At 52.9% G+C, this 27,407-nt stretch overlaps 3 protein-coding genes and 1 long non-coding RNA gene across 4 annotated transcripts in view; 2 read left to right on the top strand and 2 right to left on the bottom strand.

Moving 5' to 3' along the window:
* The window catches only part of PPP1R37 (protein phosphatase 1 regulatory subunit 37), a 40,135-nt gene extending 28,990 nt beyond the window's left edge, over window positions 1-11,145 (bottom strand). The window contains exon 1 of the mRNA XM_069088991.1: window positions 10,935-11,145. Coding sequence (XP_068945092.1) covers window positions 10,935-11,145 — 211 coding nt within the window. The remainder of the gene's footprint in view (window positions 1-10,934) is intronic.
* Window positions 11,146-13,140: 1,995 nt separating this feature from the next.
* Window positions 13,141-23,965, bottom strand: GEMIN7 (gem nuclear organelle associated protein 7). Its single transcript, XM_069088990.1, has 2 exons — window positions 23,731-23,965; window positions 13,141-13,838 (listed from the first exon to the last, which is right to left on the bottom strand). Exons 1-2 carry the CDS (start codon window positions 23,948-23,950, stop codon window positions 13,480-13,482), a joined length of 579 nt encoding a protein of 192 aa, XP_068945091.1. The 5' UTR covers window positions 23,951-23,965; the 3' UTR covers window positions 13,141-13,479.
* LOC138161917 (uncharacterized) lies at window positions 13,848-19,705 on the top strand. The gene is made up of 2 exons (XR_011168493.1): window positions 13,848-14,033; window positions 17,417-19,705. It is a non-coding gene; the product is annotated as an uncharacterized lncRNA (long non-coding RNA).
* Window positions 23,966-24,739: 774 nt separating the features above from the next.
* On the top strand, window positions 24,740-26,833 carry ZNF296 (zinc finger protein 296). The gene is made up of 2 exons (XM_069088989.1): window positions 24,740-25,358; window positions 25,936-26,833. The coding sequence occupies exons 1-2, from the start codon at window positions 24,740-24,742 to the stop codon at window positions 26,784-26,786; spliced, it is 1,470 nt and encodes a 489-aa protein (XP_068945090.1). The 3' UTR covers window positions 26,787-26,833.
* The last annotated feature ends 574 nt before the right edge of the window (window positions 26,834-27,407 follow it).

Raw genomic sequence — 27,407 nt, 5'->3', positions numbered from 1 at the left:
TCCACACCCAAAGCTTAAACTTCAACAGGGAATGGGGTCCCAAGCACAGAAGGCTCTCCTAGATGAGATCAAAAGGAACTTTGAAAACAAAATGAGAGAGATAGAAGACAAAATGAATAATTCTCTCAAAACGAAAATAGCAGAATTAGAAAAACATTATAATGAGGAAATCATCTCTCTAAAAAGAAAAGTGTATGATATGGAAAAGGAGCTTCAAAAATTAACCAAGGAAAATGATTTGCTAAAATCTAGAATTAACCAAATGGAAACAAATAACTCTATGAGGAACCAAGAATTAGTCAAGCAAAACAAGAATGAAAAATTAGAAAAAGAGGCAAAATACCTCAAAGAAAAAATAACTGACCTGGAAAACAGATCCAGGAGAGATAATCTGAGAATCATAGGCCTACCAGAAAATTATGAAAAAATGAGCCTGGACAACATTCTCCAAGAGCTCGTTAAGGAAAACTGCCCTGAGATACTAGAACCTGAGAGTAAAATAGAAATCAAGAGAATCCACCCGACACCTGCTGAAAGAGATACCAAACTGAAAAGTCCTTGAAATGTTGTGGCCAAACTCCAGAACTACCAGATAAAAGAGAAAATACTTCAAGCAGACAGAAAGAAACAATTCAAATATTGAGGGTCCACAGTGAGGATCGCACAGGATTTGGCAGCCTCTACACTGAAAGATCAGAGGCAGTGGAATACAATTTTCCGGAAGGCAAAAGAGCTCGGGTTACAACCAAGGATCACATACCCAGCAAGACTAAGCATATTCTTCCAGGCAAAGAGATGGTCATTCAACGATATAACAGAGTTCCAGACCTTCTTGATAAAAAAGCCAGAACTCAATGGAAAATTCAACCTCCAATTAGGAGATGCAACAGTGACTTAGAAAGGCAAACAAGGAGAACACACACAAACCCTGCTATTTGATAATAGGAAATCTGTCTACTTGATCTGTTTCTCTGTCTTGATAATTCTGTTTATATATTCTGAAGTTCAGGGTGCTGACGTTTTTCCCCTGAACTAGGTAAAACGATACATATATTTGACTGATTAAAGTAAGCTTGTTAACCCATTTTGAGTTGCTTTCCTTTATCAAAGCAGATCCAAGAACCTGTGCTGGCAGCCACCCTGGGGTGCCTGCCGCTACACTTGCCCAAGGTCACATGGCTAGTTGTGTGTTAAGTGTCTGAGGCCGGATTTGAACTTAGGTCCTCCAGATTCCAGGGCTGGTGCTCTATTCACTGCACCACCTGGCCGCCCGTCAGTATATTTCTGAAGCCAATTTGTGTCATTCAGGGCACTGCAGTACTAATGGTACTGTCAAGTCAGGAGGCAATGAGTAAGTCCTGTGCTATGGTAAGACTTGCACCTTCCCAATTTTAATGCATATTCACATGTATTCCATGCATCCTAATCTTGCACCAAAGATGGTTAAGTAATAAATGATTTTTAAGTAATACTGGAACAATTTTAAAAAGCTTCACATAATGGTTGCACCCCCCCACTTTTTTCAAAAGTTTTGCCATAAAATCTGTGCCAAGTATGTGGTGAAATATGAAAAAATACAGTGAAACCAAGGCTGTAGGTGGCACAACGGGGAGCTGCTGGCCCTAGAGTCAGGGAGACTCGAGTTCAAATTTGGCCTCAGTCACTACGGGCTCTGTGAGCCTGAGTGACTGCTTCTGTTTGTCTCAGTTTCCTCAACTGCCAAATGGGGATAAATAGCCCCCAGCTCCCAGGGTTTGTCTAGTGCTCCACACAGGACCTGGCCCTTCCTAAATGCTTCTTTTTTTCCCAGCACTGTGGCTGTCCCAGTCCAGTCTGAACCCTTATTTTTTTTTTTAAGCAATTGGGGTTAAGTAACTTGCTCAAGGTTACACGGCCAGGTGTTTCTGGGTGGGTGCTAAGTGTCTGAGCCTGGATTCGATCCCCAGGTCATCCTGACACTGGAGCCGGTGCTCTTACTTGCTGAGCCACCTGGCCGCCCCTCTGAACCCTATTTTCAATTGTATTTCCTACTCACTGCCTGTTGCTTGACTCCGCACTCCACCTACACTCACAGGAGCTGCTCCCTCATCGCCACCTCCCTGGAGCTGTGTTCACTCTCCAAGACTTGCCTTGAGAACTGAGGTGTGTGTATGTGTGTGTGTGTGGGGTGGCGGTACGCTTCTCCCACGAGCCGCATGTGGTCAGCATACTCTATCTCGCCTCTTGTGTTCTGCTCAGCTGTGTACATATGGCTTTGGCTTTCTATCCCAAGGCAGAGCCTGGCCCCCGATCCCCAAGAAGATCTGACAGAATGCTGCCGTAGCCATGTACTGGACTGCAGAATCTCAGCAGGGCCTCCCTCCAGCGGGCCTGGCTGCCCACCATGGCCTCAGGGCCAGAGCCGGGTGGCATCTGCTCCCATCTCTGCAGTTCTCTGGGACTATGGCTTCCCACTCCACCAAACGGGGGTGCTGGGCTCCATCTCAGAAGGCATTTCAGCTGGGACTTCTATATTCTCTAGGTACTCTCTGAACTCTAACAATGGAAAATGTGGTCAAGTCTATGACAAGGACTGGGGTCAGATGGTCCAGGTGCCAATTCCTCCGCCCTCTCTATGGAGACAAGAGGTACTCCAGGAAAGCATCCTACAGGACCTGAGAAGAAGCTGGCAGCAATCCAGTGCCATGGGGCAGAACAGTTAGGTGGTCAAAAGGACAAAGGAATGGTTATAAAAGGATAGCATTATCTCCCAGAAGCCTTCCCTTTGGCATGATAGCACTCCCCTAGGGATTCAGAATCTTGGGCTTTGTGGACAGCTTAACCTCTGAAGCACGAGCTGCCCCGCCACACCCAGCTGGGGACAGGAGTTTGCCCACAGGTTCTGAGGCTGCCCCTGCCCAGGACTTTCAGGGACCCTCCCCTGCTGAGGACTGAGGCTAGCTTCCTTCCCCAGCCTTTCCATCCTGCCCTTCTGCCTTCTGTCACATGCCTCCCTCCCTCCTCTGTGCCTCCTGGCTTCCTTCAGGTGACAGCTAAAACCACCCATTCTGTAAGAATCCTCCCCCAATCCCCCTTCATTCCAGAGCCTTGCTCCAATTCCTCCGTCTGGAGCTTGTCTGCATGTCGTCTCCCCCGTCACACTGGGAGCTCCTCCAGGACAGGGCCAGTCTTTTGCCTCTTGGTGTCCCCAGAGCTTAGCCCAGAGCCTGGCACACAGTAGGTGTCGAACAGATGCTGACTGGCTGGTTTCCCTTCCAGAACACTCCAAGCTTCCAGAACTCTCCTAGTCTCGCTCTTGTCTCTGCTCCTTATTCCCTTTCCCTAAAAGGCTCTCTACCATAACCTGCTGCCGTCCTGCCTGGAGCCCCCTCCTCCCAGAAGCTATCCTGGAGAAGGCTTCCTGGACCCTCAGCTCAATCAGGCTCCCTTAAGCCCTCTGATCTAAGGCACTCATTTTACTGCTTTTAATTAATTTTTTAAATTCCATTTTATTTTCAGTTCCAAATTCTCTTCTTCTAATCTCAGTTTTCCACACACTGAGAAGATAAGAAAAAACAAAACCCAGTAAAAACATCTAGTCAAACAAAACAAATTCCTACATTAGCCATGTTGAATAAAGAAGGAGGTGGTAGTGGAGGAGGAGGAGGAAGAAGAGGAGAAAGAAAGCAGAGTGAACATGCTTCAGTCTGCACTGCAGGCCCCATGGAGGGGTGGGTTACCGTGTGGATCAGTTACTTACTTAGTCTTTAAAAGTTGTTTGTCTTTACAATACCGTAGGGATTCTGGTTCTGCATTGTCCCACGCGCAGCTGCTGAGGTTCCTATAAACCGCCCCCCCACCGTTTCTTACAGCACAACAGTACTCCATCCCGCACAGCACCACAGCGTGTTCAGCCACTGCCCAATCAATGGGCATCCCTCTGTCCTGAGTCTCTAATTCTCTGCCACGATGAAGAGATGCTACAAATACTCTTGTGCACAGGGGTCCTTTCCCTATTTCTTTCGTCTCTTTGGGGTATGGATAGCAGCAATCCTTACTGCTCGGTCAAAAGGCACGCCATGTTGGTAGCTCCAAAATGCTTTTCAGAATAGCTGGGCCAGTTCACAGTTGTACCAACAATGTACTGATGTACCTGTTTTCCCACACCCCTCCAACATGTCATTTTCCTTTTGTCCACTGCCAATCTGAGGGGTGCAAATTGGTTTCTCAGAGTTGTTTTAATTTGTATTTCTCTAATTAGGAATGATTTAGAGTCTTTCCCCTCCCTCCGTACCTATTAATAGCTTGGATTTCCATTCAAGAGGTAGTATAGTGGATAGAGCACTTGGCCTAGAGCCAGGAAGACCTGCATTCAAATTCAGCCTTGGACACTTACTAGCTGTGTGACCCTGGGCAAGTCATTTAATATTATGTTTGCCTCAGTGTCCTCAACTGCAAAATGAGAATAATAAAAGCACCTACCTCACAGGGTTGTTGTGAGTATTTGTAAAGTACCTGGAACATAGCAGGCACTACATAAATTAGCATTCCCCTCCTTTCCCCTTACATCTTCCTCTGAAAACTGACTATATCCTTTGACCATTTATCAATTGGGGAATTTCTCTTATTCTGACAGGCTTGAATCAGTTTCTTATACATCTCAGAAATGACCCTTTTGGGGCAGCTAGGGGGCACAGTAAATAGAACACTGTCCCTGGAGTCAGGAGGACCTGAGTTCAAATCTGGCCTTAACACTTACTAGCCATGTGACCTTGGGCAAGTCACTTAACCCCAACTGCCCTGACTGCCCCCTTCCAAAAAGAAAAAAAAAATGACCTTTTTAACAGAAAAACTTGTTGCAAAGATTCCCCCTGCCCTCCTAGTTTCCTGCTTCTCTTCTAACTTAGTTGCATGTACTTTGTGCAAAAACTTTTTAATTTTATGAAATCAAGATAATCTATTTTACCCTCTAAGATCGTCTCTATCTCTTGTCTGGTCATGAACTCCTCCCCTACCCATAGATAAGAGGCAGTTTCTTCCAGGCTCCCCTAATCTGCCGGTGATGTCACCCTTTCTGTCTAAATCATTCACAGGTACATCACGATCAACAAGTGCAGCCATTCTGGAAGCAGGACGTGGCAATGCAGGGCTTCCCTTGGGGTACCATGAGGGATGCTGCTCGAGACCGAGTTCCTGCCAGACGAGCTTCCATTTTCCCAGCAGTTTTTGTCAAAAGTGAGTTCCCCAGTTTCTCAAACACTCAGTTACTGAGCTCATGCGCTTCTGCACCCAACCTCTCATTTCTCACCTTCCACCAAATTATCTTGATAACTAGAGCTTGTAGTAGTTTGATAAAGCTACTAAAGAGATCTGGTACTACCAGGCCTCTTCTTTTTTTTTTTTTAAATGAAATATCTCTTGATATTCTTGATCTTATGTTCCTCTGGAAGAATTATATTATTTTTTCTAGCTCTATAAAGTAATCTCTTACTTCATGAAGTAATACAGCTTTATAGATGGATACATTACTATATAGTACAATACACATATGACTACAGTTTTACATATGTATATGTGTATATTATACAGTTTGGTATGGCACTGAGGACACCAATCAGGTAGCATTATCATTTCAGGGCAGCTATGTGGTACCGTGGAGAGTACCAGGCCCACATGAGGAAGACTCATCTTCCTGAGTTCAAATCTGGCCTCAGACACTTACTAGCTATGTGACCTTAGGCAGGTCACTTCACCCTGTTTGCCTCAGTTTCCTCATCTTTAAAATGAGCCAGAGAAAGAAATGGCAAACCCCTGCAGTATCTCTGCCAAGAAAACCCCAAACAAGGTCATCAAGGGCTGGGCACAACTGAAATGAAGGAACAGCTGTCATTTTTATTATGTTGGCTTGGCCTACACATGAGCAATTAATATTTCTCCAACTATTTAGATCTGCCTTTATTTAGGTAAAAAATGCTTTGTAATTGTGTTCATACAGTTCCTGTGTGTGTCTTGGCAGGCAGACTCCCAAGTACATCACACTGTCTATAGCTATTTTCTCTCTCTTCCTGCTGGGTTCTGTTGGTGCTATAAGGTAATGCTGAAGATTTGTGTTGATTATTTTATATCTTGCAATTTTGCTAAAGTAGTTAATTGTTCTAATTAGCTTTTTTTGTTGACTCTCTAAGTAAACCGTCACATCATCTGCAAAAGGTGACACTTTTGTCTCCTCTCTTCCTCCGATTATTCCTAAAATCTTTTTTTTTTCTTACAGCTAGAGCTAGTGTTTCTAGTACAACACTGAATAGTAACAGTGATAATGGGCAAGAGAAGAAAGGGGGAAGGGGCAGGGGGATGAGCACTTATATAGTGCCCACCATGTTCCAGGACTTCACAAATATTCTCTCATTTGATGAAGGATAGGTTCTATTTGTTACCTCCATTTCGCAGTTGAGGAAACTGAAGTAAAAAGGGTAAGTCATTTGCCCAAGTGTCTGTGGATGGATCTGAATTCAGGTCTTCCTGACTCCTGGCCCATCTCTATCCACTGGGCCACCCAGCAGCCCCTTTGTTCTGCCTTTACCTCTATCTTACTAGAAAGCCCTGTTACAGATAATTGTGGTCCTCGGTTTTAGATAAATGCTACTTAGGATTTTAAGGAAAATTCCATTTATTCCTATGCTTACTAGTATTTTTCTAACAGAAATGGGTATTGTACTTTGTCAAAAGCTTTTTCTGTGCGTCTTGAGATAATCATGATTTTCTTGTTGTTACTGATATGGTCAATTATGCTGATAGTTTTCCTAATAATGAAGTAGTCTTGAATTCGTGGCATAAATCCAGTCTGGCCATAGTAGATGATCTTCGTGACATCTCCTGGTTGATAGCTGGAATTCCTGTATCAATATTTATGAATGATATTGGCCTATAGTTTTCTTTCTCTATTTTGATTCCCTGGTTTGTTATCCAGACCATATTTTGTTGTAGGAGGAATTTGTTTTTCTTATTGTTTCAAACAGTTTATGTATTATCAGAATTAATTCTTTAACTATCTGGCAAAATCTACCTGCTAATCTATCTGGTCCTGGGGTTTTTTTCTTTGTGAGTTCATTTACAGTTGTGTTCAGTTTCTTTTTTTAAGATAGGCCAAGTGCCCTAGGGGAAATGAAGCCCAGGCTCTGAGAGGTAGTACAGCAGAGTTCCAACCAAGGTCCTATGACTCCAAACCTGGCATCCTTCCCACAGCCCCATTCTTCCCAAGCTTCCCCACCCCCTTTTCTGATTTCATTATAGATTTCCGACATGCTAATCTACATTTCATTTATTTTAGGAGTCTTATCCCCCCTACTATACTATACAATACCCTTGAGGGCAGAGTCCAGTCCATATTTCAGCCTGAATCCCCCACAGCGTTCAAGACAGAAGTTAAGGCCTCTCCTAAAAGCTTGTTGAATGTCCTAGGTAGAAAAGGGCCTAAGGGCTGCAAACCCAGCCTCAGGCCCTCAACCACAGGTAATAGACACCCCATTAAATATCGCTGCAAGGCTGGCCCAGGGAGGCCAAGAGAGGGAATCGGGTTACCACCAACTCCTGCTCCTCCTCTTTCACCTCAAGACAACACCTGTTATACAGAGACAGTGGTTCCCCCTTGGCCTCCCAACCCTTCCCACTTGGAGAGCCAGCTGCCAATTCTGACTCTGCTGTTAAACTGTCACCAGACCTTGATCAAGTCAGTTCCCCTCTCTGAGACTGTTTCCTATTCTGTAAAATGAAGGTAGATGAGGCATCAGCTCTGACACCCTAAGTTCCAAAGCTCTATTCAGCCCCAATCTTCTATCATTACAGACTCCTTTCAGCTCTAACCTTCCGTGTCTTAGGAAACCAAAGGGAAAAGCGTGCCTGGTCCCCCCACTGCCATGCACCTGTATGCAGTGTGGGCATATCATCTTGAGGCCACATACCTCAAAAGCACTGTAATCTCACCTCCTCATTTTACAGAGTAGGAAGCTACAGCCCAGAGAGGGGTAGGAGCTAATCCAACGTCACTCAGGGGCAGGGACCAAAGTGGATTTCGAATCCTGGACTCCTGTCACCCAGGCCAGAGTCTCTCCTCCTATAAGCCGCCGCACCTTCCCATGAAGGGCAGTCTATTTTTTCCCTCGGGCCTGAGAAAAGCACGTGTTGATGAGGGGGCTGGAGGTTCCTGAAGGGGAACAGACTGTCAAACATGACTCATGTTGTCTTCAGACCAAAAGGAGAAGGACGTGAGCAGTCACATGAGGGGCTTAAAAACCCAGTTCTCCAGGCACTGAGCCAGACGAGCCCATCAGCATACAAAGAAGAGAGTTTGAAAAAGCCAGACAGCTGACACCAGGTGCCAAAGAGGAAGATATCTAAGGTTCCATCCTTCCTGGGCCACTTGTTTCCTTGTCCATTGGTCACATCGATCAACCAGCATTTATTAAGTTCCCACTGTGTGCCAAACACAAAACATGAAATGATCCCCTATAATGTAATCTGAGCCAAGCACATCTATGAATCATGATACACCAACTACAAATATAAGGTGAACACACACACACAAACAGAGCAATTAAATCCAAAGTTGTTTGGGAGGGAGGGCACTGGCAGTGGGGGTGGATCACACAGAAGCCATGGACACAGGTACTAGGTGCGAGGGGCAGAGCAAGGGCCGGAGATGGGGCGGCAGCTCTGTGGGCTCAGGCCCTTGAGGTTCTCGAGACCAAGTCCAGTCCACCCCCACACTCCCTGCCTCGAGGTGAGATCCCTCTTTCCCTTTAGGAGCTTCCTGTCTGCCTCTAGCACAGTGGGTGGTGAAGTACTGATCTCCAGCTCCCACTAAGCTCAGACATTCTCCTTTCCCAGAGAGCTGTTTGTTCTCAAGTTGTGTATCTATGACAAACCTTGGAGCTGGTTTCGATCAAAACAACCACTCTGAAATGTCCCCCCACCCAGCTGGTCTAAGGGGCACACTAGGCTTCACCCCTAGCCCCCAACATAGTCTGGGTACAAGATGACTTCTTTCATTCACCCCCCACACACACACCCAGTTTCATTTTCCATAAACCTAGGGAGAGAAACAGCAATATGTCTTGGACCCCTTACTGCTCGAATGGTAGGCCAAAGGAGGGGAGCAGGCGGGAATCCTCACGTCACAGCCTCGAGGCACCATGCACTCTGCGTGATCACACGGGCAGCAATGTGTATCCCTCCCCCCCTCCGGAGTTTGCTGAAGTCTGGGCTCTGCTACCCTGTTTATGGTGCCCTTAGGATCTAGGGGCCAGGTCTGTAAGGCAGTCACCATGCATTTATCAAATGCCCACTAGGGACCAAGTACCTGTCCTCAAGGAGCTCTCTGGCCTCCTAAAACATAGACATTGGATCAAGTTCTTGGAGACATGACCTTGGCCCCGGGAGGATGGCCATGGGACCTGCAGGGGCTTATTCCCTTATTCCCTGGCCCGGGAAGTGGAATCCCACCTAGAAAGGAGTGCTGGGGGGCAGACATGGGTGCCAGCAGGACGACAGAGCAAAGAGAAATTTGCATTCAGGCCGACTCCATCTCTTCCTTCCGCCACCTTCTTTGACTGTAAGGACCCCCTTTAGCTCCTGAACAGGACCCGGGCTTGCTAGACTGGAGGCACCTTGACAACCATGTCGCCCCATCCCTGTCCCCTGGCCCCCTCCTCCCTTTCTGGTCTTCTCACACCATACTGCCCACCCCGTCCTCTTCCATCCAACGGCACCAGCCTCGTCTCTGTGGCTGCCCATTCCCCATGCCTGGAATGCGCCCTCTCTGCTATTTCCTCTTTATCTTCTATAGAGCTTGTTTGTCCCTAGATGTTTGCCTGTGGTCTCCGGGTTAAAGTGTAAGCTCCTCGAGGGAGGGATTATCTTTTGCTTTTTTTCATATTATATCCCCAGCACTCAGCACAGTAGTTGGCACACAGAAAGCACTTAATAAATGCTTACTGGTTTACTGAATTCCCTCCCCATCTCAGATGACGCATCCTCAGCCAAACCATCTTTGGTTGCTGGAGCTGGAAGGGCCCCCCCACGTCTGCTGCACGCCCCCCCCCACTGCTCCCAACATTGTCATTCTTCCTCTCCTGTTAGTAGGGAGCCCCCCAGCTTTCTCCTGAGGCCCCACCCCAGTAACCTGCATTCTAAGCCCCAGGCTCCTCCCCCTTCCAGACGTGCCTTTCCTTGGTGCCCTCCCTAGGCCACCCCAAGCTCCCCCTTCTCCATCTGGGAACACTGGGGGTGTTGGAGAATACAGGGGGATCCCCTGGCAGCTTCTACCTGCGGCATAACCCAAGGCCAGTCGCTGAAGCTTCACATGGGAGGACCAGGCTGCACTACCGTTCCCCATACACCGTCTACTTCAGACCACTGCCTCTGGAGGCCCCCAAACCATGCCCCCCTGGCCGTTCTCCTCAAGGGGACCCCTTCTGACCCTCCCCCAGGTCCCTGGGGGCTTTTCTAACAGGCTGACTGAGCTTGCCCTCCCCTATGCCCCCCCCACGCCACAGCCCCCCAAAGACCATCCCCCAAAACATACTTCCTCCCCCTGCTCCAAGCTGCCCCAAACCACTCACCCCAGCAACCCATCCCTCAGGGTACCTGTCAGGGCCAGCCCCTCCCAGCCACCTCCCCCCAACTCCCTCTCCTGCCGTGGCTTCTCAGGACTAGCTTCTTGGCCATCTTCCCCCCTCCAGTGGCCTTCCCCCAGGCCGCCCTCCGGGACTGACCACCATCTGTCTCCTCTGCCCCCAGGCTACAATCTGTGCTGACCCCTCCTCCTTCCCCAGGCAGAGTCCTCCAGGGCTGACCACACCGCTGCCCTTGTCCCTCCTCCGGGACTGACCACACGGCTGGCCCTCTCCTTCTTCCGGGGCTGACCACACCGCTGCCCCTCCTCCCCCGGCCGCGGGTACCGTGTCTCCAGGGGTCCTTGGGCTCCACGGCTCCGGACACGATGTCCTCGTCCGAGGGGAAGGTGACGCGCTTGGCGGCGGTCTTGAGCCCGACGGCTGCGGCGTCTCCAGCGCCGGCCGGGGCCTGCTCCGGGGCCGGGGCCGGCGCCTCCTCCAGGGCCGGGCCAAGCGCGGCGCCGGCGGCCTCCGCGCCCGCGGGCACGCCTGCCATGGCCTGCACGGGCTCGGCTCGAGCTCAGCGGGGCCCCGGGCCCAGCCCCCGCCGGCCCATGGCCCCGGCCCCGGCGCCTCCCGCGTCCCGAGCCCCCGACCCGGTGCCCGGCTGTCACGTGCCCAAGTGCGACCCCGACGCGGAGAACGAGCGCCAGCGGCCCCCACCGACGTCGCAGTCCACCGCCTCCCGCCGCCACCTCCTCCTCCGCCGCCACCGCCTCCTCGTTTGACGTTGACGTCGACGTCGTCGCCCGGGAGCCGAAGCGCGCGCCCCCGACCCGGCGCGCGCCGCACGCACGTTGGCATCAGACCTGCGGAGCGCGTCCGGAGACGCACTTTCGTCACGGGCGCCACACTAAACCGAAAAGTACTGGCACCTGGAAGGGGCCGCGAAGGCGGAGAGGAGAGAGACAAAACAGGGACCCAAAGATAAAGGCGCGCAGCCAGGGATCTGGAGGGGAAATGAAGCGGCACATGTGGCGAATGTGTCGGGTCGAACTCGAAGGCGGATGGAAAGAATGCCGCCTCCGGCGCTGTGAAGACACGCCCCCGTCACCTCTTAGACCCACCCACGGGACGGCTCATTCGCACTTTGGCGAGCACCACGTAAGGCGGCCCACTTTCGCGGTAGACATCCTTTTAGACATAAGTGGACAGCATCAAAAAAGAAAATGCAAAACAAAGGAAAAAGTTGGAGAAGTTAGAACTCAAAGATGCAGAGACAAAAATATAAATTTAAAAGGAAGAAAAGTAGGCTCTTGTGGCGAATATGCGAGTGCGGACAAGCAGACTGCCGAGGGGGAGACTGTGTCGAAACATAGTAGCTAGCCAATCCAACCACGCTCTTGCTATTTGCTATTTGTGGTTAATAGCTTGGCTGATGCGCCGACAATAAAAGAGACCTTCAGAGCTAAATAAAAAAGACGCAAAAGGCTGTGAATGCCTCACCATTTTTGGCGAACCGAATGAAACTAAATGTGAGAAAGGATGGAGAAAAACTACGAATGTGCGGGATTGGACAGGCAGATGGCCACTGCCAGGCTCCTCCCACACCTCCCATCCCGTTTCTCCGCGTCCATAGCATCCCAATGATCACTTTCGTCACCTTCAACTGAAGAGAATAAGTTAACCTTCACTAAGCCTTCATTTTAAAATGCCTAGAGAGAGGGAAGAAGCTCGGGAGTGTTTAGATGCATGAGAAGTGGAAGGTGGGGACTTGGAAGGGAAACTCCATGTCAAATGTGCCAAGTCGGATAGCTGGTGGGCGGGGGGAGAGGAGGGGAGGAGGCCCCGGAGCCGGACGCTAAGCCCCGCCCCCTTCCACGCTCGCTCTTAACTGCGAGCCCCGCATTCGGGGCTGGCCTTTCGATGCGATCTTGGAGCAGAAGGCCGACTTCGCCCAGAGCCGGCAGAGGCTGGGGAACCTTCATATTGGATAGAAGCGAAGGCAGTTAAGGCGAAAGTGATGGAGCGGGCTGGCACGTCCGGGACGAGCCCCGAGCCCCGCCCCCACGGATGCCCGGCTTTGCTCCGGGACCGCTTTCGCGGAAGCGCTTTCGCCCGGGACGGCCAGCCCAGTTCCGTGACTTGAGGCTCCACCAAAAAAATCATCGGCCCCCGAGGGTCGTCGTTCTTAGCTGGGGGAATCGAAGCAGCCTCGGGCAGTTACTCAAAGGAAAAAGGGCGGCTTGGAGGAATGTACGATTCCTGACTGGCAGCCTCAGAGCGGCTTCCTGAAAGCCGCTCCACGCTCCCGCCCCCAACCCCCAGGCGCCTCGGATAGCGTCCGAACCACTTCCCTCTATGGAAGCCATCCTCCCCACCCCCAACTCCTCCAGGAAGCCCGCCCCGATTTCTTCCCTTCTTCAAGTGCTTGGCAGTGCCTGGCACACAGTAGGCACTTCAATGCTTATTAAATGTATAGGGCTGCTGCCTTCTCATTCTTGGGGGAAATGATGAGATCCATGGTGACCCCGCAAGGAATTAGGCAGTGTCCACGAGCGGCAAGGGAGAGGTTTATTGGTGGTCTCCTCCCCACATGACCCTCACGGGAGCCCAGGACCCCGAGTGTTCGTGGCTGGCGGGGATGATGGATCCCAGCTCCTCCTCCAGTCTTCAGTCCAGTCAAGGCCTCCGCACCAGCTGGAAGCGAGGGCTCGGAGTGGCCCCGGCAGTTGTCAGTCCCTGCTGCTTCCACCACTACCTGAGCCCCGGGACGGGGCTGCGCAGCCCCTGCACGTCGGGCGGGCCCCTCCCTCCCTGGTCCTCAAGATGCTCCTCGTCAAAGGCCTCGAGTCCCGGACTTGGGTGCAGGGGCGGCCCGGAGCGGCGCTCACAGCTGGAAGGAGTAGGAGATGATGTCGGCGCAGCGGAGCAGGGCCTCGCCCTGCACCCCCAGGGGCGTCTGAAGCTGGGACACGTGGAAGTTGGCCACGTCCAGGTCAGTGGCCCCGAAGTGGGCGTCCACCTGGACCCGCTCGTGCAGGGTGAAGTGCACGGGGCGCCCCACCATGGCCAGGATGCTGCGGAGGTAGCGCTCCCGCAGGACGGCCCGGGCCTGCTGTTCTGCCACCTCGGCCGAAGAACCTGTCGGATCCCTGCCCCGGCCGGCCCTGAAACCCCGGCCGGTGCCGTCTGGGCCCCGGGGGAGGCGGATCACCGGCACCGGAACTGGGATCTGCTCGGCCTCACCTGGGAGGAGAAAGAAGAGATGTCCCTCAGCTTCCCCGTGTGTGAAGTAAGAGGGCCTGGACCCGTTGGGGGTGAAAGGAGCCTAGAAGGAAACGGACTCCTGTGCTGGCTCCCTGTGATGGGGTCCTTCTGGCCCTCACTCCCGCTCTAGGCACAAGGAGGAGGGCGCGACCAGCTCATCTCTTAAGATCTCAGGTCTGAAAGCCTTTTTTTCTCTTTGCTTTTTGGAGGGGGAAGGCAAGGAGATTGGGGTTAAGTGACTTGCCCAAGGTACAGGGCTAGTAAGTGTTAAGTGACTGAAGTCGCCTTGAACTCAGGTCCTCCTGACTCACTGTGCCACCTAACTGCCCCTGAAATTCAATGTCACAGTTATATTTGTAAAGTCTTTAGTACAATGCCCCCTCCTCCCTCCCCAGGAGGCACTTCATGAAAGTTTATCCCCTACCCCCTAACCACCCCCCCCAAAAAAAAAACGCAATAGGGGTTTTCATGGACCACAAACTCAGGTTCAGTGATATCATCTGGTAGTTAGCCAACAAGCCTCCAGGAAATTCCTCCTAAGTTGGGGGGCGGGGGGGAGAAAGGCAAAAATGAAGAGAAGAGGTTCCTTAGAACTTACATTGTCTAAAGGGAGCCTTCATTTATATGAAACCTGGCCCCGCATTAGTAACTAAAACATAGGCTTTATACCCAGTGACAGATCGGGGCCCACACCCCAAAGAGACGAAGGCACAAAAATTCGCATAGCACCTTTTCTCATGGTGGCAAAAGACAGGAAACTAAGGGGATGGAGCAGCTGCCCACTTATGGGGAAGTGGCTAAACAAACAGAAGGGAATTTATGGCAGGATTGGCAGCTAGGTGACAAAGTGAGCCTGGAGTCAGGAAGACAGTTCAAATCCAGCCTCAGACATTTACTAGCTCTGTGACCCTGGGTAAGGGACTTCACCTCCATTTGCCTCAGTCTCTTCAACGATAAAACTGGGATAATAAACAGTGCCTACCTCTCAAGGCTATTGTGAAGATCAAATGAGTTAACAGTTGTAAAGATGCCTTTCAAAATGCCTGGCATACAGTAGGTTCTTAATAAATGCTTGTTTCCCTTCCCCATAGAAAAGAAGAAACAGGCAGTTTCAGAGGAAACTGGGAAGCCCCAGTATGAATCAATAGAGGGCTGGCCCAGAAGAATAACTTCTACTTGACAGCATTATAGGGAGGAACAAACACCCTGGCTTCCTCCCAGGTGCTTCTGGGCTTGGCCTAGGGATTCCAACCCTCGGGGAATTCGGAGGAGGAGGATTCCTAGAATGTGTAATTAAAGGTCAGTCAAAAGAGGAAGCCTTGGCTTCAGTGGGTGAAGGTCCTGCCAGATTCACCTCACTCCCCTTTTCAACCAGTGACTAAGCTGTAGCAAAGCCCCTCTTCTACTTCCCTGGAATGAAGGCTGGGGGCCAGATTATCGTAGGGCTCTGGGACTAGCCAAATGGCCATAGGGATGGAGGCTTTTCTCATGGCTAAAACAAGTCCTGATGGCACCTAAAGTCCCTTCCTGCTCTAGCTATGGGACTCCAGGACCTGCAAGGGGGCAGCAAGGCACAATGGACAGAGAGCTGGCCTCTCAGCCACTTCACTTAACCTGATCCCACTTAATTGGAGCACCTTCCCTCCCATCATCATCTCCACTAAATCCCACCTTTACTCATACCTACTGGTTTGCAGGTATTCTCCCAGGGACAGGGAGACCCCTGAGGGCAGACTAACACTTAGCACTGAGCCTAGCACCAAGTGTTTTAAGCACCAAGTGCTTAGGCCCTAAGCAACTCTCTAAGATGCTGAGAGGGCTAACAACCTACTCTGGTAGAAGGAGTTTCCTCATCCAGAAGTTCCTTATACCAAAGAAATGACTGCATGATACTGGAAGGACTCTCATGGAGTGCCCCCTGAATCTCTGCTTGGTCCAGACTTTTATCACCTGATTTGGAGAAAGGATCAGAACGATTACACTAAATACAGGTACCAGTATGCTAAGACAGGGGGAAGGGAGTCAGGTGACCCACTAGGCTGCCTAAGGATGGGAGAATCTGCCTGGGTCAGAAACAGCAGGGGAAGGCTTGTTTGGATTAGCAGTGAGTCTGGCCCCACAAGTGAACAATGAAGTTCCGGGGTGAAATAAGAAGGAAGGGAGGGAAGAAGGGAAAAAAGGAAACTTGGCGACAGGAAGGTAGAGGAGGGAGGAGAGAGAAAAAAGACCTGGTTTTCTAGTGGCCTGCAAGCTGAGAGTCAGTAATATTAGGACAGTCCCAATATCCTCTGCCCTGGTCAAGCCACAAGGGAAGCACTATTTTCAGTTCTGGGCACCAGGATTGAAGACAAAAGTATCAAATTGAAACATTTTCAAGTTTGGCAAGAAAAGAAAGATGCAGGTAATTTGTAAATCTTAGATCCCTCTATGAATGTAAAAGGCTGATGATTGCAGCTCGAGGCCTGATGGTACAGGCTCATGGTACAACAGGAGTCTGTGATTGAGTACCAGGGCCCTGAATGTAAATTGAGGGGGGCAGCTAGGTAGCACAGTGGATAGAGCATCAGTCCTGGAATTGGGAGGATCTGAGTTCAAATCTAGCCTCAGACACTTACAAGTTGCCTGACCCTGGGCAAGTCTAAACTTAACCTCAACTGCCTCCAAAAACAAAACAAAAAGATAAATGGAGGGCTATTTCCCCTTTATCATGGCTACCACTGAATCTAGGGACAAGATGTGGCATCTCTGAGAGAGTGTGACACTTGCTCTCATTTGAGCCTCATAACACCCCCAGGAGGTAGATGCCTCCAGATGGGGAAATGGGGGTGAGGTAGGATTTGAAACCAGGCCCTCGGCAGGGTCCGACCCCCCACCCAAGGTAGGAGATAGAAACATGAGTTCAAAGCCAGACTCAGGTAATTCCTAGCTGGTTGACCCTGCTGCACAAGCCACTCAGTGCCTCAGTTTCCTCAACTAGGGATGAAAACAGAACGTCCCTCCCAGATTCATTATGAGGATCAGATGAAACATTTGTAAAAAGGGCCTGGCCTAAAATGAGTGCCATAAAAACACTTCTGCCTTCCCTTCCCCATCCTGACTCCAGGCCCAGCGCCATGCTGGCCATGCTGGCCATGCCAGCTGCCACGAGTCGGGGGAGACATTGCTGGAACCCTCTCCAGCTGGGCAGGAGGGCCTGAAATGGCTCCACTCGGAGAAGCCCAGGCCCGTGTCCCTGACAGGGGGTGGCAGCAAAGGGAAGACAATGGTCAGGAAGGCTGGGATGAGAATCCCAGGTGCCTCAGGCCTGGAAAGAGAGCTCCATACCTGATTAGATTACCTTCTCCAGGCCAAGAGATAAAGACTTTTTCTAGATCTGGATACTAGAAAGAAGCCTTTCTGTGAGGAGGTCAGGTAAAGGCCTTTGTCCCAATATGAGGAGTCTGATCTCTCCCTCCCTTTGAGGTGTGAGTCTGTTTACCTCTTCCACCCCCTCCTCTCCCCAGCTAGAGCCAAAGGTCATCTAGCCAACCCCCCCCTCCTTTTTTTTTCCTTTACAGATGAAGAAACTAAGGCCCAGAGGTTATAAGGGTCAGAGTTGGGACTCAACATGGAACCTCAAGACTGTAAATCCAAATGTCACCAGGGAGCCCAATTCTACCTGAAGTGTTTGATCAGGGATGGTCTACTGACTAGTGGAGGAATTCTCAGAATCTGGTTTGGTGTCTCCTGTGGGAACCAGAGCTCAGAGTCAAAATAAGAGAAGGGGGAGGGGGAGTCCTGAGCCTGGCAAGGAGAAAAAGGACTGGGGGTCACAGCTATCTCAGACCGGATGGCTTCAGGGTTACTTCTGGGGTGCTGGCAGTCCGGTCTGGTGGCCGCTGGTTCCATGGCCACCAGAGGATGTATCCCTTTTGAGGAGGAGCAGGCTACTGGCTTGGAGAGAGATGATCCCATGATCATCAAGGAATACAAGGAATGACTAGCCCCAAAGGCAGCTCCAGGGACTAAAGAGCCCAGCCTGATACCTTCCGCAGCCCCTGGACTGGTTCACTTGAGATGGACTGTAATGTTTTCTTCCCTCCAATAAAAGACTAGCCATTTTGCTGGCCCTCCTATAAAAAAAAAAAAAGCACTGGGATCTGGGTTCAGATTGCAGCTTGGCCACTAAAACTTTACAAACAGTTTCACATATATTTCGACCCCGAGGGTCTTGTCCGACTAAATTCTAAGACCTTTAGAATCCCAAACTCTGCCTATGAGAACCCAGATCCTCAGAATGGGGAGGGATCCCTGGGGCTGATGCAATCTTTAGGTTAAGCTTCAGGCACAGTGAATGAAGAGCCCCAGATGTGGAGTTGGGATATTTTGTGTCATTGTGGACTCTTGACTGACACATAGTAGGTGGCACAGTGGATGGAACCCAAGGCCTGGTTCAAATCTGGCTTCAGACACTTCCTAGCTGTGTGACCCCGGCCAAGTCACTTCACCCTGTTGGCCTCAGTTTCCTCATCTGTAAAATGAGCTGGAGAAGGAAATGGTAAACCACTCCAGTACCTCTGCCAAGAAAACCCCAAATGGGGTCAAGGAGAGTCGGACACGACTGAATGACACCAACAATGAATACTACATGACTGATATTCCTCTCTCTGGGCCTGGTGTCTCCATCCTTGAAGGTGCTGTAGGATTCTGACCTCCAGGGCTCCAGGCAGGTTAACAGAGAAGTCACTTAAAATCAGCCCCCAGGTGAGGGGCATCCCTCCAGATGGAGCCCTGTGATGGCCAAGAAAACAACGAGGGGAACTGACAACAAAAGAGACTCCTGCTGACAGCAGGCGCTGAATAAGGCCTTACAGACTTGAACTGGGCTAAGAGACTTGGGTTTGGAGTCAAGGAATAAAAAAGGACAACTGACAGGGATGGGTGAGAAGACCTGTAGAGCCCTCTGGTACTGTAGCCTAGGATAAAATGCATGAAAGCACACTGATTAGGCCTTTACTAGGACCAAAATACTAGGGACACAAAAAATCGTAAGGCCTTCCCTGCCCTCAAAGAGCTCATATTCTATGAAGAAGAGACAATGCCTAGAAGAGAAAGGGAAGGAGCCAGTGGTCAGTGAAGTCCCAAGAAGACAGCTGAGCAAGAATCCTCAGGGAGGGTTGATTGGATTACCAGGCCCTGAGGAAGAGGCAGGTGGGCTGGGGCATGGGGGAGGACCCACAATGGAGTAGATTACCTCCAACTACAATCCCCAAATCCTCTGACTTTGGCCCAGTGCTTTCCCCTTCCTCCGGCCTCACTTCTTTCCCCAGCTCTGCAGATGCCCCCCGGGTTTAGGCCTGGTCTGTCTCGTCTTCTCCAGGTGACCTCATCTCATGACCCTGGTCCAAGCTTACTTCCTGAGCTCCAGTCCCCACTCACCACACCTCGAATGGAGTAAACATTTAGTTAAGCACCCACTATGTACCAGGCCAAGTGCTTTCCCCTTCCTCCTGCCTCACTTCTTTCCCCAGCTCTGCAGATGCTCCCCGGGTTTGGGCCTGGCCTCTCTCGTCTTCTCCAGGTGACCTCATCTCATGACCCCGGTCCAAGCTTACTTCCTGAGCTCCAGTCCCCACTCTCCACACCTTGAATGGAGCACCCACTATGTACCAGGCACTATGATAAGTACTTAATAAATATGATCCCATTTTCCAGATTGAAGTATAATTTTTTACTTTATTTTTCTCACCTTTTTTTTTCCAAAATGGTTAATATGGGGGAGGGGCGGGAGGAAGAGAATTCAGAACCCAAATCTTTAAAATGTTAAAATTTATTTTTTAAATAAAACAAATATAACTCTTAAAAAGTCTCATTTGATGCCTATGAGGTATTTCTAATTTATTAGTAACCCCTTCCCCCAAACCCACACCTCCTTCAAACCTTCCTATTTTTTGTTGAGGGCACTCCCATCCTTTTTTTTGGGGGGGGGGGGCAGGGCAGTTGGGGTTAAGTGACTTGCCCAGGGTCACATGCCTAGTATTTGAACTCAGGTTCTCCTGACTCCAGGGCCACCTAGCCTCCCCCTACTCCTATCCTTCTAATCCACTAGTCATCCCTGCCCCCTACATCCATGTCGACTTTCACAAGGATAGTGCCCTAGTTCAGGAATTAGTGAAATGAGATCCTAGCTCCAGAGCTGAAAAGGGGCTTCCCCTCATCTGACCCCCAAAAGAGGTTGTGAATCCTACTCAGTTCAAACTAAGCTTCCCTGGCACCAAATGCTCCTTTTACCCACTGCCCCGATCTTGGGCCTATTTCAATAACCTAACTGGATCAGTCTCGCCTCTTCTATCCACCCTCCACACAATGACCAAACCACTCACTCACTCAAGAAGGTGCAATGGCTCCTTATGGCCTCTGAGATTAAATGGCAAACAGGCAGTTCCTATTTTAAGTCCTTCATACATTGACCAGACCCTTCTGTTTCCAGCTTTGTTTCAGGTTACACCAAGTTCTCCCCGTTGGTGTGGGTGATGAGTCCTTCAGGGTGGTCACATGTATTCAAATTCCCATTACTTGAAGTTATAATTATGTAAACTAGTCATTGGTTCTAGCCCAATAGAGGTAAGGAGCGTGAACTCAAGTAATGCAGCCACTGCATGATTTGTACTCGTCTGGAGCTGGCTGAATTGGAAGCTAGCTAGGGAGCTCCTGGTGGAGAGAGCACTGGGCCTGGGATCAAGAATCGAGTTCAAATTCTTCCTCAGACTCTTGCTAGTTGTGTGACCCCAGGCAAGTCATCTCACCTGCCTCCCTCAGTTTCCTCATCTGTGAAATGTGGCTCATATCAGCACCTACCAACGCCCCAAGGCTTGCTGTGAGAGCCAAATGAGAGAATGGCTGTAGAGCAGTTGGCACCCAGTGGCTCATAGTAATAGCTATATAAAAGTTATTATTACGACGAGATCACATACACAAATCTTAAATTGCTCTATGAATGCCAGCTCTGATCACTCCCTTTCAAACACTCAAGGTTCCAGTCAAGCCAGCCTACACTTTGGTCCCCCAACCTGAGATTCTATTGCCCAGGCAACAGAATCCAGGTGTAGGAAATCTGCCAGATGGGAGCTCACTGAACCCCCTTTCTCCCACCTAAAGTAACTACTTATCTGTAAGGAGAAATTTGAATTTATCAATTCCTTTAGGATTTGCAAATTACAAGCATCATCTCAAGTTGCATCTTGTTCCCCCCTCCCCCAACCATTTTCATGGGCTTAGAGTTGGGATGCCCCCTCTTTCTTCTTTCTTTTCCCCCAAACAAATTCAGTCTGTTAAAAAGCATTTATTAAGGCCCTACTATGAGCTAGGCACTGTATTAAGTGCTAGGGATAAAACAGAGGGTAAAGACAGTCCCTGTCCTCAAGGAGCTCACAGTCTAAAAGAGGAGAGGACACACAGTTATGTACAAGTAGGAGAGATTAAGGGGAACATGGAAAAGTCTCCTGTGCAAGGTGGTATTTTAGTTGGAACTTAAAGGAAGCCAGGGAGCAGAGCAGGGAAAGGACAAGCATTCGGAGCATTCAGAGAGAATACCCAAGGCCCTGTTTTTGCTCCTGGAACAGCCAAAAGGTCGGGGTCACTGTATTGAGGAGTAAGGTGTGAGAAGACTGGAAAGTTAAGAGGGGGCAGGTAATGAAGGGCTCTGAATGCCAAGCAGAGCATTTTGTACTTGATCCTGGAGGCAATGAGGAGCCACTGGCGTTTACCATATAAGGAGTGACATGCTCAGACCTGCGCTTTAGGAAAATTCCTTTGGTGGCAGAATAATGGATACACAAAAGTGGGGAGAGACTCGGGGCAGGCAGAAGATCTCCCCCTCCTCCCAACAGCTACTACAGTGATCCAGGCAGGAGGTGATGAAGGCCTGCAGGTGGGGAAATCATCAGAGGAGAAAAGGGGGTTATGGAGGATGAGATTCCCCAAAGATGAAATCCACAAGAGATGTTGCACAGGTGAAACTAACAGGCCTGATGGGGGGGGAGGGGCTTAGGAGTCTAGGATGCAGAGATGAAATCCAGAAGGTGTTGCACAGGTGAAACTGACAGGCCTGACTGGAAGGGGAGGGGGGAGAGGTAGTAGAGGATCCAGAGTGGCTGCCCTCTCCAGTTACAGGGAAGATGAGGGAAAGATTAGGGTGAAAGACTACCAGATCAGTTTGGGACATGATGAGTTTAAGGCATCTATTGGACATCCAGTTGAGGAAGTCTGAAAGGCAGCTGGAGATTGGGAGGTCAGCAGAGAGTTTGGCTTAGGAAAGGCAGACTTAAGCATCAGATGGTAATAAATCTGTGGGAGCTGAGAATCGAACCCAGTGAAGTAAAACAGAGGGAGGGAAAGGACTCAGCACTCTAAGAATCTCGAGGGGACAGCTGGGGGACATGGTCTGGCAGAGGATCCAGGAAAGGAGACAGAGCGGAGGCTGGGTGTCCCAAAAACCTAGAGAGAAGAGAGTATCAGGAGGAGCTGCAGAGAGGCTAAGTAAAATGTACCCAAAGGTCCTGCAAGGCACAAGAAACTGAGGAGGGCTCGAGAGATTTACAATCCATATTTCTTGAGTAAACTCCCCTTCAGTAGGGATTGTTTCCTTCTTGGTACCTGGGTACCAAGCACCTGACCCTGGTTTGGGGTCCAGCCCTTAGAATGTAATCCCAGAGCTCCCCTGCACTCTCTTAATTTGGTTTGCAACAGGATGAAGAGGAAGTTTAGAAAGTAAACAGCAGAAATTGCAATGTCTCTAACGAAAAGGGTCTTTGGGGCTCTGACTTTGGAGACACCTTACACCTGGCCCAGTGCCAGGCCTCTCCTCCACTCCACCACCAGAAGACAGCTAGATGGCACTGTAGACCTGGAGGTGGGAAGACCTAAGTTCAAATCCAGCCTCAGACATTTACTAGCTGGGCTAGTTACTTCCCCTGTTTGCCTCAGTTTCCTCCTCTGTAAAATGGAGGTGATAGTCACATCAACCTCTCAGGAGTGGTTGTGACAATCAAATGAGATTTGTAAAGAGCTTATAGCACAAGGCCCACCACATAGAAGGCACTCTATAAACCCTGCTTCCCTTTCCCTCCCCGCAGCTGCCCGTGATTTTCTTCAGTCTCAGATCCCTACTCAATAAATTTCAGGGATTCATAGCATCTCCAGGATCAAACAGAAAATTCACTCTTCCAAGTCCAAAGCCCGTTATAACTCCTCCCCCTCCCCCCCCCGCCCCCAGCAGCTCGGGAAAGAGCATGCTCCATCTCCAGCCTCTGGGCATTTTCCCAGGCTTCAATCTCTTCCCTCCAGGGGGCCTCCAGGCGGCCCTTCACCTTAGAACCTATTTATGCCGCTGCTTCGGGCTAGCTGGGCTCCCCCTTTAGACTGGGAGCTGCTTTTGAAGGCAGGGTCTGGTGTGCCGGAAGCGGGAGGGGAGGGGTGTCTTTTGGGGCCTTTCTTTGTTATCTCCAAGTTTAGCACCGTGCCTGGGGCACAGCGCTTAATAAATGTTTATTAACTGACATAAGCCGGGCATAATGCATGCAGACTTAGACTGAACATCTCTCGATCCCTTGGCTTGATATGGAAACTGAGGGAAGACGATGACTAGCTAGTAAGTGGATAAACATGAATTAATCGCTAGCTGTGTGCAAGGGGTTGATGGGCGCTGCAGCTACAGATAAAAATGTAGGAAAGAACGAAACCCACCCCACCCTCTGGGAACACCCCGTCTAGTGCGGGGCGTGTCCATTCTCTCCCAGGGTCCTTCCAGCGGACGAAGACAATCCCGGGGTCTGAGAGGACCTCCCGCCAGCCCTTCTCCCCACCCTTTTCCTCTCCCCCTCTCGGGGCTCACCAGCGGGAAGCGGCGCTTCTCTCCGGTAGCTGGCGCAGCGACTCATGGCGACGGGCACGGGACCAGGCAGCTCCTTCTCGGGCATGGTCCCCGGCCACGGGGCAGGAGAGCGAGTGCCCCAAGCCTCCGAGCCTGCCCTGAATGGATCGTTAGCTCCCCCGGCCTTCCAAACCGCGTGCGCCTGCGCCGTCCGGGGAAGCCCGGCAGCCCGCGCGCGCATGCGCCGTCCCAGGAGGCTCGCCGGGACGCGCGCGCATCCGAGAGAACGTGCGCGCGCCCTGACCCCCCGGGCTCAGCTTGCCCGGGGGCTGAGGACGGGAGCCTAGGTCCAGCGGACGGCCGGGCCCCGCGGCTTTGTGGAGCTCACGGCGCTCGGCCGGTCCCTCCCCCGCCGCCCCACCCCGTGCTCAGCTCGTCCCGTCCGACGAGCGCCCCCTCCAAGCCCCTGCCGCCCCCGGCCATGTGCCCGCGCCGTGCGTGCACCCCTTGCTCTGGACGCGGGTGCCCCTTCCCACTCCAAGCTCCCGGCTGGCGGGGGTCGCTTAGCCCGGGTCTTGGCCGTGGTGGGCGCTTCACCGGCACTCCTAGACGTAACCTGACCTTCCCAGCCTTCCTGGGCGGGCGGCGTCTCTGGGAGCCCCATGTTACAGAAAGGGAAACTAAGGCGCAGAGGGGACGCGGGGCCGGCCTAGGGTCCCACTAGCAGTCTCAGACCCGATGCCGGGGGCGGGGCCTGAGCGCCCACCCCCCCCGACGGCAGGCCCCTCCCCCATGGCTCCGGCCTCTCCGCAGCCTCTGCCTAGTCCTGCGGGGGCGGGGGCGCCGGCTCGGCCCCGCCCTGACCACGCCTCCGGGGGGGGGCGGGGCCCGCGCCCGCCGCCGGCCCCCACGTGCGGCCGTCCCGCCCCGCCAGGTGGCCAGGCCGGGTCACTTCACCTGCAGCGTCTCTCTCGGCCTCGCGGCGGTGGCGGTGGCGGCTCGGGCTCTGCGTCCGGCTCCGGAGTGCGCTATGTCCCGGAGGAAGCTGGGCAGCGTGCCCCGCCGGGGGCCCCGAGCCGACGAGGCCGAACCGCGGGCCCTCGACGAGCCAGATGGCCCCGCGGCCTCGCCGGCTTCCTCCTCGTCCTCCGCGTCCGCGCCGCGCCTGCCCCAGTCCCGGCCGGACGGCCCCGACGGCGGCCCGGCGCTGGCGGGCGCCACGTCCCGGAGGAAGCTGGGCAGTGCGCCCCGCCGGGGCCCCGGGGATCAAGCGGAGGACGACGTCCGGCCCAAGGCGCCCGATGTTCGGGGCGGCCCCGCTGCCTCGCCGGCTTCCTCCTCGTCCTTGACGTCGTCGCCGTCCTCCGGGCCGCCCCTGCCCGTCCCGGATTCCCCCGAGGCGGGTAGCACTGGCGAGTGGCCCCCCGGCGGGCCAGACCCCGGGTGCGCGCGGGCTCCTACGCGCCCCCCGGCCGGCGGCCCCAGTCGCCTCCTCCCCGCAGTCCTCCGGAGCTGCCCCGACCTGCTGACGTGCGGCCGCTGCCTGCTCACCTTCCCGCTGAACCAGATCGTGGCCTTCATCGAACACAAGCGGGGCCGTTGCCAGAGACCCTTCTGGGGCCGGCGCCCCGAGCCCGACGGGGACGCGGGTGAGTTGGGGGCTGGGCGCGCCCCGGACTTCCCCTTTCGGCCTCGGCCCACACTTGGCCGCAAGGCGGGGGGAGGTGTCGGGGTGGCCCGGACTTGTGGGGAAGAGGGCGGGCGGGCGGGCGGCGGCGAGTCCCGCCCCGGCTGCCTGGGTTTCACTTCTCCGTGGGCCCCAGCGTCCGCCAGGTGCTGGCCTGCCCGGGAGGGGGGAGGGGCCGGGCCGGCTTCCTGGACGACCCCGGCCCACCCCACCCTGCCCTCTCATCCAACCTGGTGAGCTGGAAGAGGTGACTGAGGGCCGCCTGAGGCCACAGGGAGAGGGAGGGAGGGATGCACGAAGGGGAAGGGGAGCCCCTCTTGGAAACTCCCTTCTCTGCAGCTTGGGAAGCCCCAGGCTGGGCCAGGGCTTGGCACCGTCCCCCACCCCTACCCCAGCAGGGATGTCAGTGAGTCAAGGCCCACCCTGTCCTCTGGCACAGGCCCTCCCAAAAGCTGACCCAAGACCTTGGTGGCACCCAGTGCTTAGAGGGTCTGCCACCGATAACAGTGCATTAAGTCTGCTCCTGCCTCCCCATCCAGGGTCCCCGGAGCCAGCGGCCTTCTCCTGCAGCAGCTGTGGTAACTGGTTCATGGGAGCCTGGGCCCTGCTCCGCCATGCCCAGGAGAGCCACGGCCTGGCCATCTACCAGAGTCGGCCAAGGCCTGCCAAAGAGGGAGACACACCACCAGCAGCAGCAGTCCCCGTTCGGACCCGGAGTCACGCCTGTGACTTCTGTGGCAAAGGCTTTCGCTCCCACAGCAACCTCACAGTGCATCGGCGCACCCACACTGGAGAGCGGCCCTACCACTGCCCCCGCTGTCCCTATGCCTGTGCCCAGAGCAGCAAGCTGACCCGTCACCTGCGCACTCACCAGCGGGCGGGGTCTGCCTCTGCTCCAGCCCCTCCAGAGCCAGCCGACTATGCTGCTGCCCCCTCAGACCTGCTCCCACCCCCAGGGCCCAGCAACGGCAGCAGTGAGGAAGGGGGCGGTCGGGAACCTGGCTCTCCTGGGGCTCCGCCAGCTGGCCCCGGGGAGGATGCTGGTGGGGGGGGCCGAGGGGGTGTGGGCAGGCGGAGGGGAGACACGTGTGAGTTCTGTGGCAAAGTCTTTAGAAACAGCAGCAACCTAACAGTCCATCGGCGCTCCCACACAGGGGAGAGGCCCTATGCCTGTCCCCTCTGCCCCTATGCCTGTGCCCAGAGCAGCAAGCTGACCCGCCACCTGCGTACCCACGGCCCAGCGCCTGGTCCACCCCCCTTCCAGTGCCCCCACTGTTTTGTGCCTTTTGGCCTCCGAGCAACCCTGGACAAACACCTCAAGCGACAACACGGGGAGCTGGGGAACAGCTCTGGGCCTGAGGCTGACCACCAGCCCCCACCGCATCCATGACTCCACTTATTTTTATTTTTGGTAATAAACATTTATACTTTTTGAAATAGCCAGGCTCTTTGCTTTCTTACAGTGACTTAATGAAGAAAGGTGGTGTAGGGACAATTTCCACTCCACCCCCCCCCAAAAAAAAAGGGGGGGGGGCCAGGGGGGGGGGGGGGGGGCGGGCCGAAAAGAGCTCCCACCAACACCACCACCACCACTGCTGCCCGGGGCAGGGCCAGGCTGGCACAGAAAGCGGTGGGCCCGGTTCCAGCGTGGGCGAGGCTTGGGCAAGAGAAGAGGGAAGGGGCCTGGGCCTGCAAGTGCCCCCAGGGCAGAGGTCCCCCTCACACCCCACTAAATGTTATGGGGCCACAGTTAAGGAGGCCTGGTCTTTGCCTCTCCTCCAGACAAAGACTGGGGGGGCCCAGGTGACCAGGCTTGTCCAAGCCTAATTCAGTAGTGGCATGGCTGACTTGGGGAGATGTCTCCTCCCTAGGGCCAGGCTAGCCCCAGCCTGTCATCCCAATGCTTCACTGGCAGAAATGGAGACAATGTGGTGGTCCCCTCATTCCCACCTCAGGCCCTTCTGGGATGGGCGCCTCCATGGGAATATGGCCCAGACTCCTGGGCGTGCAC

This window comes from Petaurus breviceps, unplaced genomic scaffold, assembly GCF_028583685.1.
Source record: "Petaurus breviceps papuanus isolate PSGF00001 unplaced genomic scaffold, PetGlider_PUasm1.0 185, whole genome shotgun sequence".
Lineage (NCBI taxonomy): Eukaryota > Metazoa > Chordata > Mammalia > Diprotodontia > Petauridae > Petaurus > Petaurus breviceps.
Note: the sequence above shows the minus strand (reverse complement) of the source record. Positions and strands in the feature narration are given on the sequence as shown.